This window comes from Staurois parvus, unplaced genomic scaffold, assembly GCF_062004578.1.
Source record: "Staurois parvus isolate SC_StPar_1 unplaced genomic scaffold, SC_StPar_1.0 ptg001659l, whole genome shotgun sequence".
Lineage (NCBI taxonomy): Eukaryota > Metazoa > Chordata > Amphibia > Anura > Ranidae > Staurois > Staurois parvus.
This window is the reverse complement of record NW_028319455.1, coordinates 74,403-89,878: the sequence shown is the minus strand read 5'-3', so window position 1 is coordinate 89,878 and position 15,476 is coordinate 74,403. Positions and strand designations below refer to the sequence as shown.

General features: G+C 52.1%; 1 protein-coding gene across 1 annotated transcript in view; it reads left to right on the top strand.

The window, feature by feature from the left end:
• Positions 1-2,215: 2,215 nt before the first annotated feature.
• The window catches only part of LOC149434841 (sodium-coupled neutral amino acid transporter 3-like), a gene marked incomplete at its 5' end in the record, with an annotated part of 40,139 nt that continues 26,878 nt past the window's right edge, over positions 2,216-15,476 (top strand). The window contains 5 exons of the mRNA XM_089663316.1: positions 2,216-2,294; positions 3,150-3,265; positions 8,471-8,544; positions 8,766-8,858; positions 10,682-10,763. Of these exons, the coding sequence (XP_089519442.1) occupies positions 2,216-2,294; positions 3,150-3,265; positions 8,471-8,544; positions 8,766-8,858; positions 10,682-10,763 (444 nt within the window). The remainder of the gene's footprint in view (positions 2,295-3,149; positions 3,266-8,470; positions 8,545-8,765; positions 8,859-10,681; positions 10,764-15,476) is intronic.

The window sequence follows — 15,476 nt, the reverse complement described above, 5'->3', positions numbered from 1 at the left end:
GTAGCTCTGGCTGGATGTTTCGGGTCGTTGTCCTGCTGGAAGGGGAACCTCCGCCCCGTTCTCAAATCTTTTGCAGACTCCAACAGGTTTTCTTCTAAGATTGCCCTGTATTTGGCTCCATCCATCTTCCCATCAACTCTGACCAGCTTCCCTGTCCCTGCTGAAGAAAAGCATCCCCACCACATGATGCTGCCACCACCATGCTTCACAGTGGGGATGGTGTGTTCAGGATGATGGGCAGTGTTAGTTTTCCCCCACACATAGTGTTTTGCTTTTAGGCCAAAAAGTTCAATGTTGGTCTCCTCTGACCAGAGCCCCTTCTTCCACATGTTTGCTGTGTCCCCCACATGGCTTCTCACAAACTGCAAACGGGACTTCTTATGGCTTTCTTCTTGTCACTCTTCCATAAAGAGCAGATTTGTGGAGTGACGACTAATAGTTGTCCTGAGGACAGATTCCCCCACCTGAGCTGTGATCTCTGCAGCTCCTCCAGAGTTCCCATGAGCCTCTTGGCTGCTTCTCTGATGAATGCTCTCCTTGCCCGGCCTGTCAGTTTAGGTGGACGGCCATGTCTTAGTAGGTTGGCAGTTGTGCCGTACTCTTCCCATTTCCAGATGATGGATTGATCAGTAAGATGGGCAAAGCTTGGGAGCTTTTTAAAAGCCTAACCCTGCTTGAAACTTCTCCACAACTTTATCCCTGACCTGTCTGGTGTGTTCCTTGGCCTTCATGATGCTGTTTGTTCACTAATATTCTCTAGCAAACCTCTGAGGGCTTCACAGAACAGCTGGATTTATACTGAGATCACATGACACACGGGGGGACTCCCTATGTACTAATTAGGTGACTTCTGAAGGCAATTGGTTCCACTAGATTTTAGTTAGGGGTATCAGAGTAAAGCGGCTGAATACAAATGCCGCCACACTTTTCACAGATTTATTTCTAAAACATTTTGAGACCATTTATCAATTTCCTTCTCTTTACAATTTTACAGTTTATAGGGTGGTCCCGCCCAGACCCCGCCTCTTAATACATAGGGACCACCCATCACACTCACTTTATAGGGTGCTCCCGTCCAGAACCCACCTCTAAATATGCAGGGACCGCCCATCACACAGTTTATAGGGTGGTCCCACCCAGACCCCGCCTCTAAATACACAGGGACCGCCCATCACACTCACTTTATAGAGTGGTTCCGCCCAGACCCGCCTCTAAATATGCAGCGACCGCCCATCACACGCACTTTATAGGATGGTCCCACCCAGACCCCGCCTCTAAATACACAGGGACCGCCCATCACACTCACTTTATAGGATGGTCCCACCCAGACCCGGTCTCTAAATATGCAGCGACTGCCCATCACACTCACTTTAAAGGGGGGTTCCGCCCAGACCCCGCCTCTAAATATGCAGGGATCTCCCATCACACTCACTTTATAGGGTGGTCCCGCCCAGACCCCACCTCCAAAATGTGCATTGACCGCCCATCACACTCACTTTATAAGATGGTCCCACCCAAATCCTACCTCAAAATACACAGGGACCGCCCATCACACTCACTTTATAGGGTGGTCCCACCCAAACCCCGCCTCTAAATATGCAGCGACTGCCCTTCACACTCACTTTATAGGGTGGCCCTGCCCAGACCCGCCTCTGTATATGCAGGTACCACCCATCACACCCACTTTATGAATTGGTCCCACCCAGACCGTGGCTAGGTGAGGACCACCCATCGTGCCTACTTTACAGGTTGGCCCTGCCTCTAAATAGGTGCTGATTGCACATCATGTCCACTTTACAGGTTGGTCCTACTCAGACCCCGCCTCTAAATATGCAGGGACTGCCCAACTTGCACACTTTATAGGTTGGCCCCACCTAGACCCCGCCTCTGAATATGTGGAGACTACTCATTTGCAGGCCCCAGTCCCTGCAATGAATGCTTTTTTTTGAGATACAGACACTAAAACAGTGTTGATGCTGTGATTCCGGGACACGGCCCAGGACACATCTCCAGAGGGACAAAATGCGGGACTATCCCGGCAAATCTGGAACAGACTAAAGAGATTTAAAATTCACCCCCTTATATGATACATCTCAGCCCCCCACTCTGTACACTCATCTACCCCCCCCCCACCACCTCTTCCCCTGGCTCTGTGCTGGCCCCCCTCCCCCGGGGTGACTCCGCACTAACATTCGTTCATATTTGAATTCTGTAGTTACACCGGAGCGGAGAATCAGGAGTTGGAAGAATTTCTGCCTCATGTCTCTGGGAAGGAGAAGCCACGGTTCACGGATGTGAGTAGAGTCTGGTGGGGTCACATAGTAAGGGGGTGGTGGGCTCCTTCCATCGGGGGTCACATGGTCAAGGGGTGATGAGCTCTGATTGGTGGGGTCACATGGTCAGGGGGTGATGAGCTTTGTTTAGGAGGACCCATGGTCAGGGGAGGTGATGAGCTCTGTTTGGGGGCACATGGTCAAGGTGAGTAATGAGCTGTTTGTGGGGGTCCCATGGTCAGGGGGGTGATGAGCTCTGTTGGGGGGGGGCCATGGTCAGGGGGGTGATGAGCTCTGTTTGGGGGGTCACATGGTCAGGAGGTAATGAGCTCTGTTTAGGGGGGCCCATGGTTGGGGGTGTGATGAGCTCTGCTTGGGGGGTCACATGGTCAGGGGCTGATGAGCTCTATTGTGGGGGGGGGCATGCTCGGGGGGGGGGGTAATGAGCTCTGTTTGGTGGGGGTCATATGCTCGGGTGGGGGGTAATGAGCCCCCTCGAACATATGACCCCCACCTGCTTGGGGGGCCCATGGTCAGGGGGGTGATGAGCTCTGTTTGGGGGGTGGGGGGTACATGGTCAGGGGGGGAATTAGTTCTGTCAGATGATCAGGAGGGTGATGAGCTCTGTATGGGGGGGTGCCATGATTGCGGGGGGGGGGGTGATGACCTCTGTATGGGGGGGTAACATGATCGGGGGGGTGATGAGTTCTGTATGGGGGGGGTGACATGATCGGGGGGGTGATGACCTCTGTATGGGGGGGTGACATGATCGGGGGGGGGTGACATGATGGGGGGGTGATGAGCTCTGTACGGGGGGGGGTCACATGATTGAGGGGGTGTTCAGCTCCTTTCTGATTGTATCTCCTCCTCTTGCAGTTCGAGGGGAAGACCTCCTTCGGCATGTCCGTGTTCAATCTCAGCAACGCCATCATGGGGAGCGGCATCCTAGGCCTGGCCTACGCCATGGCGAACACCGGAATCCTCCTCTTCCTGTGAGTACCGCCCCCTCCGTGTCACAGCCAATCATCACCTGATCTGTGGGGGGAATGCTGGGACTTGCAGTGTCCGATTCGCACTCCTCCCCCGATCACAGACACAAATATAGAGTCCCCCGCTGCCGCCCAATCCTGAAAATGCTGAATGACTGGCTTCAGTGCTGCAAGGCTGGAAGCAAACGTGCAGAAAAGGCGTTCTGACTTCACTGGCCGCATGCTTGTTCCAGATGATTGATACAGAAAGTCAGAGAATTAACATGGCAGCCAGGCACAAGGAGGGCGACCTTCCCATGGATCTCAGTGCAGGTTGGCGCCGTCCTTCTGGAGAGAAAGGCAGATGAAGGCGTTGTCAGGGGGAGTCCGGGGATCACTGCGGGAAGCGATCTACAGACGTGCAGAACGAAAAAAAACAAAAATATTGAATTGATTCAAATTCACTGTGAAGAGTAGCTGCTTCTATTCTATTCTAAATTCAAATTTCAGAAGACGGCCTTATTCTTTCTATTCTTTTATTTTCTATTCTATTTTATTCTTTTTCGTTCTATTCCTTTATATTCAATTCTATTCTATTCTTTCATTTTCTATTCTGTTCTTTTCAAAATTCGAAATTCAGAAGAAGACTATATTCATTCTATTCTATGCTATTCTTTTATATTTTATTCTATTCCTTTATTTTATATTCTATTCTTTCCATTCTATTCTTGTCTTTCTATTTTATTCTATTCTATTCCTTTATTTTCTATTCCTTTCTATTCTATTATTTTATATCCTATTCTTTCTATTTTATTCTATTTCTATTCTATTCCATTCTATTATTTTATAACCTAGTCTATTATTTCTATTGTATTCTATTCTATTCCATTCTATTCTTGTATAGCCTATTCTGTTCTTTCTATTTTATTATAATCTATTAATTGTTATTCTATTCTTTTATATCCTATTCTATTTATATTTTATTCTATTCTATTCCTTTCTATTCTAGTCTTTTATTTTCCATTCTATTCTTTTTTTTTTTCTATTCTATTCCATTCTATTCTTTTATAGCCTATTCTATTCTTTCTATTCTATTCTTTTATGTTCTGTTCTTTATGGAATGTGAATTTCAGGAGACAGTTCTATTCTAGTGCACACAGTCCTTGCAGAAAATCCGCAATAGTCAGCAATACATTTACATTTTGAACTTCTTTTTAAATTCGATTTGAATACAGATAATTCGTTATTTCGGACATTTGTTACATTTGTTACTATTATAATTCGGAAATCAGGATACATCCAAATCTCAGAACAGCGAAAATCTCGCCCGAATTTCGATTGGAAATGAATCGATCGGCACATGACTAGCGATCGATACCTGGAAGGGCGACGCCCACATTAGGTGGGGAGCCGCATATGGCAGGAAGATCAGGATGGGGGTTCGGTGACTCCATGGACGAATTCTCTGGCAGAGGCGTGGAGACGATAGGTGGGGAGCCGCAGGTGTCAGGAAGATCAGGATGGGGGTTCGGTGACTCCATGGACGAATTCTCTGGCAGAGGCGCGGAGTCGCTAGGTGGGGATCCGCAGGTGTCAGGAAGATCAGGATGGGGGTTCGGTGACTCCATGGACGAATTCTCTGGCAGAGGCGCGGAGTCGCTAGGTGGGGAGCCGCAGGTGTCAGGAAGATCAGGATGGGGGTTCGGTGACTCCATGGACGAATTCTCTGGCCGAGGAGCGGAGACGCTGCGCTGGGATGTGTAATTCGAGTCGTGGGATGATCTGTCCGTCTCGGTGAGGCATGCGGTGTCCCTGCGGGCGGCACTGTGCCCAGGTGGCACCACTTCTTGCCATCCCAGCTTGGTGCCGGGACACCTGAGACACCCGAGACGCCCGTTCCGGGACCCCGCCGCCGCGCTCAGTGTAGCGGAAGAGGTTCCCCACTGCAGTAATGGCGCCGAGGTCCGGAGAGTCGCCGGTGTCGGGTTCCCCTAGTCTGGTGACCGCATGGAGGATGTGACTCGATACCCCGATGACCTTTCACCTTCTATAAATAGGAGCTGCACTGTTGTAGGTTCGAAGCTCCGCCCCCTGCCAGCTGAAAATAGGGCGAGACAAATATAGAGCGATCCTATACTGGCGAGCGGCGGCAGGTGTGACCCCGAAGCGGGCGACATTTACTCTGCTCTGCGCTCTCAACTATTGTCTTTCATTGTGTATTGCTTTTTTTTTTCTTTGTGATGTCTCAGCGCTGCTGATCTCCTGCAGCCTCTTTCCAGCCACTTCCCGTCTACATGTGATGGCTGCACAGCATTTCTCAGGGCGGGATTCCTGATGGTGACAACAGCGGACCGTGTGTGTGTGATGAGTGCTGAAACGGACGCTTGTTGTCTCTATTAGAAGCGGGTGTGACGGTGACAACGCAGGAGCACAATTTGGAGACAGGGACAGAGTGTTGTCACCCTATCACAGGAAGGCTCCTGAACAAGGATGACAGGGTGACAACGCAGAAGTACAATTGGGACACAGAGTGTTGTCAACCTAAAACAGGAAATGAATGAAAAAGACAAAAGGGTGACAACCTAGGAGCACAACTGGGAGACAGGGACAGAGCGTTGTCATCTTATAGCTGGAAGTGCCTGAACAAGGATTACAGGGTGACAACACAGGAGCACATTTGAGAGACAGGCACTGAGTGTTGTCACCCTATAACAGGAAGTGCCTGAACAAGGATGACAGGGTGACAACACAGGAGCACAACTGAGAGACAAGCACAGAGTGTTGTCACCCTATAACAGGAAGTGCCTGAACAGGAATGACAGGGTGATGACAACGCAGGAGCACAATTGAGAGACAGGGACAGAGTGTTGTCACCCTATAACAGGAAGTGCTGAACATGACCCTCTCATCAAATGCCCTCTAAAGTGCGATCCACCGCGGATATAATAATAGCCCCGCATGTGAATGAGCCCCAAAAATGAATTTTTAAAAATGTCATCCGTGGAAATTCCTGCCGGATACTTTGTATCTTCCATGGAAAGTCTCATCTGCGACCGGCGTGGGATGATCACTCGCAGCCAATCAGAGCTGTAGGGAGCAGCTGTTACCGGGCGGAATGTTCTCCCCGATATAGAACATAAATATTGATGTGACACGGATCTGTCCATACACTCATCATCCGAGAGGAGATACGGATCCCTCGGTGTCACATGACCTGGCCAATCACCGACACCAATACTGATCAGGACGGCCCATAGACAGGGAATACCTATGGCTGCCCCTCCCCCATACATGGCTCCTCCCCCCCACAAGTCACACCCCCATGTTTCCCAGCGAGCGCCATTCACATCTGTGCGACTTCAAATCGCAGCGACTCGAAAGTCGTTCCTGCACTACTTCTGTGCAACTTGCAGGCCATAGACTTCAATGTAAACCCTCCAGAGTCCCTCCTGAATGATAGACAAGCGACTTTGTAGAGCACACGCAATCGTCCTCCGTCAAAGCCAAAGCCGCACTCACCAGAGTCGCACCAAAGCTGCACTCACCAAAGCCGCACTCACCAAAGCTGCACTCACCAAAGCTGCACCAAAGCTACACTCACCAGAGTCGCACCAAAGCTGCACTCACCAGAGTCGCACCAAAGCCGCACTCACCAGAGTCGCACCAAAGCTGCACTCACCAAAGCCGCACTCACCAAAGCTGCACTCACCAAAGCTGCACCAAAGCTGCACTCACCAGAGTCGCACCAAAACCGCACCAAAGCTGCACTCACCAGATTCGCACCAAAGTCACACTCACCCAAAGTCGCAACAAAGCCGCCCTCACCCAGAGTCACCATGAAAATCGCACGTATGTGAAGTCACACAAGTGTGAATGGAGCCAAAAGCAAGTCCCACCAATCAGCTCCCTGCGCTTTCCTCCTCTCCGTGTGCCTCTCCGTAACCGCAGGACTAAGCACCGCCCACCTGCCACCCTCCCATCCAATGAGAGCGCCAATATCTGTCTATCGATCTTTCTATTATCTAGTTATCTATAAGTGATCGATCTATCACCCCCCCCCACCCAGGAAGGCAGGGATGATGATTGGGGCTCAGTCAGCACAGTGGGGGGTGTTGCTGTTCCTCTCTGGGAGCGCTCACACCTGGCATGCAGAGCGGGATTGGCGATTCATCTCCTGACCCCCCCCCCCCCCCCCACATACCAGCTGCTCATTCCCATGACTCAGGGTCAGTAACAGGATATGAACACCGTCTCCTGCCAATCCGGCCGCTCCGCCATGTGTAGCCGCGTCTTCCAATTCTCCCGACCCACTATAAACACGCTACATGACATGGAGCGCGAGCGACCTGTCCCAACACGCTTCATGTATGTTCTGCGATGGAAGAATCGACCAGCGACACAACCCAGGGACCTCCTCCAACTGCATTTCTCCCCTCCCCCAGTGATCAGGCTGTACATTGTAACTTTGTAGAAGAAGGAGGAGCCATTTCCTCAGAGTCTCCTCCCCCAGTGATCAGACTGTACATTGTAACTTTGTAGGAGAAGGAGTCATTTCCTCAGTCTCCCCTCCCCCAGTGATCAGACTGTACATTGTAACTCTGTAGGAGGAGGAGTTATTTCCTCAGCCTCCCCTCCCCCAGAGATCGGACTGTACATTGTAACTTGGGTAGAAGGAGGAGGAGCCATTTCCTCAGTCTCCTCCCCCAGTGATCAGACCGTACATTGTAACTTTGTTGAAGGAGAAGGAGTCATTTCTCAGTCTCCCCTCCCCCAGTGATCAGACTGTACATTGTAACTTTGTAGAATGAGGAGGGATCATTTCCTCAGTCCCGCCCCAAGTGATCAGACTGTACATTGTAACTTTGTAGAAGGAGGAGGGGCCATTTCCTCAGTCTCCCCTCCCACAGTGATCGGACTGTACATTGTAACTTTGTAGAAGGAGGAGGGATCATTTCCTTAGTCCCGCCCCTAGAGATCAGACTGTACATTGTAACTTTGTAGCCAGTCACAAGGTTTGAGTCTGCAGCAGGGGGCTGATCTGTGTCAGACATTTGTGAACACTGCCGAGGGGTATATTTATAAAGCAGTGAAGATGTTTTTTGTTGTTGTTACCGAACATTCACTGGTGGTGAATCAGTCACAGATGCTCCCGGAAGGTTCACCGTCGGTGAATGTTTGGTGAATGGCAGATCTCAGGTGTGTAACCTCCATCGTGTTCTTTGGATTCAGGTTCCTCCTCACGGCCGTCGCCCTTCTGTCCACCTACTCCATCCACCTGCTGCTGAAGTCCTCCGGGATAGTCGGTGAGTGTCATGTGACCGCGGGAATTCTCTGCCGGTAATCGCTCGCAGCTTGCTGACCTTTGACCTCTGAAAATGCCGTTTGACTGGCTGCCGGGTTGATCCAGCACACAAGTCTGTGGTCAGTATGGAGCACTGAAGCTGGTGGGGCAGCCAGGCGGTCGGTATTTTCGGGGGAGGTCATTGATGGCCGTTCATGCACCTGACTTCCTCTTCTGTCGCAGGGATTCGCGCCTACGAGCAGCTGGGGCTCAAAGCCTTCGGGACTCCCGGCAAGATGGCCGCCGCCATCGCCATTACTCTGCAGAACATCGGAGGTAACATTTCTCAGAAAATTATAATGTGATCAAAATCCCAGGAACTCCGAGATGAAGACAATACAAGGCGAAGCGATGGTGTCACCCTCCCCCGACTCCGCTAGTTGTGGGAGAGTGATACTTCCATGATTGCCTTGTGGGAGGAGCAGAGACACACATCTCATCATTGTGGGAGGGGCAGAGACACACATCTCATCATTGTGGGAGGGGCAGAGACACACATCTCATCAGTGTGGGAGGGGCAGAGACACATCTCATCATTGTGGGAGGGGCAGAGACACATGTCATCATTGTGGGAGGGGCAGAGACACATCTCATCACTGTGGGAGGGGCAGAGACACACATCTCACCACTGTGGGAGGGGCAGAGACACACATCTCATCACTGTGGGAGGGACAGAGACACACATCTCATCACTGTGGGAGGGGTAGAGACACATGTCATCACTGTGGGAGGGGCAGAGACACATCTCATCACTGTGGGAGGGACAGAGACACACATCTCATCACTGTGGGAGGGGTAGAGACACATGTCATCACTGTGGGATGAGCAGAGACACACATCTCACCACTGTGGGAGGGGCAGAGACACACATCTCATCACTGTGGGAGGGGCAGAGACACACATCTCATCACTGTGGGAGGGGCAGAGACACACATCTCATCACTGTGGGAGGGGCAGAGACACATCTCATCACTGTGGGAGGGGCAGAGACACATCTCATCACTGTGGGAGGGGCAGATACACACATCTCATCACTGTGGGAGGGGCAGAGACACACATCTCATCACTGTGGGAGGGGCAGAGACACACATCTCATCATTGTGGGAGGGGCAGAGACACATCTCATCATTGTGGGAGGGGCAGAGACATATCTCATCATTGTGGGAGGGGCAGGGATACACATCTCACCACTGTGGGAGGGGCAGAGACACATCTCATCATTGTGGGAGGGGCAGAGACACACATCTCATCACTGTGGGAGGGGCAGAGACACACATCTCATCATTGTGGGAGGGGCAGAGACACACATCTCATCACTGTGGGAGGGGCAGAGACACGTCATCACTGTGGGAGGGGCAGAGACACACATCTCATCATTGTGGGAGGGGCAGAGACACACATCTCATCACTGTGGGAGGGGCAGAGACACATCTCATCATTGTAGGAGGGGCAGAGACACACATCTCATCATTGTGGGAGGGGCAGAGACACACATCTCATCATTGTGGGAGGGGCAGAGACACACATCTCATCATTGTAGGAGGGGCAGAGACACACATCTCATCATTGTGGGAGGGGCAGAGACACACATCTCATCATTGTGGGAGGGGCAGAGACACACATCTCATCACTGTGGGAGGGGCAGAGACACATCTCATCATTGTAGGAGGGGCAGAGACACACATCTCATCATTGTGGGAGGGGCAGAGACACACATCTCATCATTGTGGGAGGGGCAGAGACACACATCTCATCACTGTGGGAGGGGCAGAGACACATCTCATCATTGTAGGAGGGGCAGAGACACACATCTCATCATTGTGGGAGGGGCAGAGACACACATCTCATCATTGTGGGAGGGGCAGAGACACACATCTCATCATTGTGGGAGGGGCAGAGACACATCTTACCATTGTGGGAGGGGCAGAGACACATCTTATCATTGTGGGAGGGGCAGGGACACAAATCTCACCATTGTGGGAGGGACAGAGACACATCTCATCATTGTGGGAGGGGCAGAGACAAATCTCATCATTGTGGGAGGGGCAGGGACACAAATCTTACCTGTGAAGTTGACCACACCCTCTCTGTGTCCTCAGCCATGTCCAGCTACCTGTACATTGTGAAGTCGGAGTTGCCGCTCGTCATTCAGACGTTCCTCAAACTCTCCGAAAAAACTTCGTAAGTCACATTCCTGCTGTCCATGTTGCGGCGGATATTATTCATGATCCAATCGAATTCCCTCTACAGAATTGTATCGAGTTCTATGCAGACGATCGATTTGTATCCGTGTCATTTCCTGTATTGCTTACAGACAGAAAAATGGAGGTTTAAAATGATTCTATTGAATCCAAAATGTAACAAAGATTTGTCCTCGGATAGATTCGGATTTCACTCCCGGAATGGCCGGAGCATCTTTGTGAAGCCGAATGAAACCCCAAATTCAGCATTTATCACATCGCAGCTTGACGGTTCTTAGATGTGGCGGCTGCATTCCTTTTCTTGTATTAGGCTTTCTTTCTTCTATTTTCATCCGGTGATCCAGCTGGTAAGAACACGTTCTCCTGCAGATGTATCAGTTACAGAGATGAGACAAACCATTTACCACTGACAGGGGTGCCGACAATGATCAGCTTTTATTTATTCATGTAAAACCTCTAGGGCCGGTTCACACTATAGAAACGCAGTTTAGATGTGTTCCGGATGCGTTTTTGCACGCATGTGTTTGGCACCTTCCAGTTCATTTTTACTCCGTTCCAGTACAGTTCTGTGCAGAAAAAATACCGCCTGTTCTACTTTTTTTCTGCAACCGGAACGCACCAGATATAGTGAATGCAGGGTCCGGGGAGAGCGGATATAGTGAATGCAGGGTCCGGGGAGAGCGGATTTAGTGAATGCAGGGTCCGGGGAGACCGGATATAGTGAATGCAGGGTCCGGGGAGAGCGGATATAGTGAATGCGGGGTCCGGGGAGAGCGGATATAGTGAATGCAGGGTCCGGGGAGACCAGATATAGTGAATGCAGGGTCCGGGGAGAGCGGATATAGTGAATGCAGGGTCCGGGGAGAGCGGATATAGTGAATGCGGGGTCCGGGGAGACCAGATATAGTGAATGCAGGGTCCGGGGAGACCAGATATAGTGAATGCAGGGTCCGGGGAGACCAGATATAGTGAATGCAGGGTCCGGGGAGACCAGATATAGTGAATGCGGGGTCCGGGGAGAGCGGATATAGTGAATGCGGGGTCCGGGGAGAGGGGATATAGTGAATGCAGGGTCCGGGGAGAGCGGATATAGTGAATGCGGGGTCCGGGGAGACCGGATATAGTGAATGCGGGGTCCGGGGAGAGCGGATATAGTGAATGCAGGGTCCAGGGAGAGCGGATATAGTGAATGCAGGGTCCGGGGAGAGTGGCTATAGTGAATGCAGGGTCCGGGGAGAGCGGATATAGTGAATGCAGGGTCCGGGGAGACCAGATATAGTGAATGCAGGGTCCGGGGAGACCAGATATAGTGAATGCGGGGTCCGGGGAGAGCGGATACAGTGAATGTGGGGTCCGGGGAGAGCGGATACAGTGAATGCGGGGTCCGGGGAGAGCGGATACAGTGAATGCGGGGTCCGGGGAGAGCGGATATAGTGAATGCGGGGTCCGGGGAGAGCGGATATAGTGAATGCGGGGTCCGGGGAGACCAGATATAGTGAATGCGGGGTCCGGGGAGAGCGGATACAGTGAATGCGGGGTCCGGGGAGAGCGGATACAGTGAATGCGGGGTCCGGGGAGAGCGGATATAGTGAATGCGGGGTCCGGGGAGAGCGGATATAGTGAATGCGGGGTCCGGGGAGAGCGGATATAGTGAATGCGGGGTCCTGGGAGAGCGGATATAGTGAATGCGGGGTCCGGGGAGAGCGGATATAGTGAATGCGGGGTCTGGGGAGAGTGGATATAGTGAATGCGGGGTCCTAGGAGACAGGATATAGTGAATGCAGGGTCCTGGGTGACCAGATATAGTGAATGCAGGGTCCAGGGAGAGCGGATATAGTGAATGCAGGGTCCGGGGAGACCAGATATAGTGAATGCAGGGTCCGGGGAGACCAGATATAGTGAATGCCGGGGTCTGGGGAGAGCGGATATAGTGAATACGGGGTCCGAGGAGAGCGGATATAGTGAATGCAGGGTCCGGGGAGACCAGATATAGTGAATGCAGGGTCCTGGGAGACCAGATATAGTGAATGCAGGGTCCTGGGAGACCAGATATAGTGAATGCAGGGTCCTGGGAGAGCGGATATAGTGAATGCCGGGGTCTGGGGAGAGCGGATATAGTGAATGCAGGGTCTGTGGAGAGCGGATATAGTGAATGCAGAGTCCGGGGAGAGCGGATATAGTGAATGCGGGGTCCGGGGAGAGCGGATATAGTGAATGCGGGGTCCGGGAAGAGCGGAAATAGTGAATGCAGGGTCCGGGGAGACTGGAAATAGTGAATGCAGGGTCCGGGGAGAGTGGCTATAGTGAATGCAGGGTCCGGGGAGAGTGGATATAGTAAGTGCAGGGTCCGGGGAGAGTGGATATAGTGAATGCAGGGTCCGGGGAGACCGGATATAGTGAATGCGGGGTCCGGGGAGACCAGATATAGTGAATGCGGGGTCCGGGAAGACCAGATATAGTGAATGCGGGGTGCGGGGAGAGCGGATACAGTGAATGTGGGGTCCGGGGAGAGCGGATACAGTGAATGCGGGGTCCGGGGAGAGCGGATATAGTGAATGCGGGGTCCGGGGAGAGCGGATATAGTGAATGTGGGGTCCAAGGAGGGCGGATATAGTGAATGCAGGATCCGGGGAGAGCATATATAGTGAATGCAGGGTCGGGGGGGAGACCGGATATAGTGAATGCAGGGTCCGGGGAGACCGGATATAGTGAATGCCGGGGTCCGGGGAGAGCGGATATAGTGAATGCAGGCCCCCCCCAGACTGACAATTCTGCTGCGCCTCCTGTGCTCCTTCACCCAGAGTGGGGGCGTTCTATTACAGGAGGTGGCTGGATCACCAGGTGAAAACAGAGGAGAAAAGAAAACGAATGCAGCCGCCACATCTAGTGATTGGTAAGATCGGTAGTATATTATAGATTTGGGTTTAATACGGCTTCAGTTTGGCGCTGCAGCGTTCCGATTCCTCGCCATTCTCAATTCTCGCACCCCGGGATAAGGATCCTTATTATTTCCCATCCATCCAGTTACATGGCTGAAAATAAGGATCGTTCTCCTCGCGGGCGATCGTTGCTCCTGTGTTCGTCCTCCTCCGGCTCCGGATATGTTCAGCTCTCCTCTGGCATCTTCAGTAAAGCTGGAGAGCCGCCGAAAACCTGGCCGCTGATAAACGCTCAGCCTGTCTCGCGCTGCGCTCCCTCCCCAAAAATAAACAGCCCGCAGCACGTCCGCCGCTGTGAAAGGCTCCCTTATTGGAAGTGATGCTGAAAGGTGACCTGCACCCCCCTCGCCCCCCCCCCCCCAGCCACCTCCCCCCTGTGTCTCCTGTCCAGCGGTGAACCGTTCCTCGCAGACGTGCGTCATCTCTCCATCCCCGTCCCACTCTCACAATGGCCGTCTATGTACAGAGTTCAGCAGGGGGAACATACCGGCAGCACGTCCCGGGTTTGCTCCAGCGGGGGGGGGGGGCGTCAGGTTGCTACGGGTTACCGCTCCTCGCTGCTTATGTTTTATAGCTACATACGTAGAATAGAAAAGACGCGTGTACATGTAGTTCAACCAAAAGACAGAAATTTTAAAAAAAAATTAAATCAAATCCCACCGAACATTCCCGGAGCCCGGAACCTCCAAAAACGTTCATTCTGGATCTCCAAAGCCGATTGGACGCTGAACCAGATCAGCAATCCGCAATGTCGTGTCTGCTGCGTATTCGTTACATTCGGATTTAGAATCCCTTCCTGCCCCATTGGAAGCAATCTACTGATCTGACTAGAAGCCGCTCCGGAGGTCTATTCCAGATTTCTGCAGCTCTTACTGTAAAGAACCCTTCCTGTGTTAGTGTACGGACTGCCTGTGCAGGAAGGGTGGGGCTGCGGAGTATGGGGGGTGCAGGAGTTTTAGTTTCAGACACTGAGGAGGGCAGAGTGCCTCTTCCCCTCCCTAGACCCCTCTCCACTACCTACCCCCTCCCCCCCCCCCACCCTGTCACCCCATTTCCATTCATCCCCCAATTCTCCATCTCTATTTTCTCTATCCCCCTTTCCTTCTCTACTTATCTTTATAACCCCCCCCCCCCATTCTTTCCCCTCCCTTTCCTATCTCCATGTCTGTACCCCCCTCCCCCCCCCCCACACACTCATACGCTGACTTTATCCCCTCTCTCCCATCTCTTTACCCCTCATTCCTCCCCTCACTTCTCTATCCCCCCTTCTCTCTCTCCATATCAATACCGCCCCCCCCCCTCTATCCCGTCCTCCCTCCTTCTCTCTCCATATCTAATACCCACCCACTTCCCCCTCTATATACCTCTCCTTCTCTCTCTCCATATTTACCCCCCCCCCCCGCCCCATATTCATCCTCTCTCTCACCCCTTTTTTCTTTCTCCATTGGTATTCCCTCCCATTCATGCCCTCTGACCTCTAACCCCTCCCCCCCCCCCCCTTTTACCCATTTTCATTCCATACATCCTCCCCCACTTCTCTCTTTCCATCTATATATATCACCCTCCTACCCTCCCCCTTTTCTCTATCCATCTCTATACACTCCCCCCCCCCCCCCATTCTCCCTCTTCTATTCCTAACTTTTCCTCTCCATACGTATTTCCCCTTCCAACATACCTCCCCCCCCCCACACACACACATTCCTCCCCTTCTCCATCCTTTACCCCCCCCCCCCCCATTCACTCCTTCAACCCTC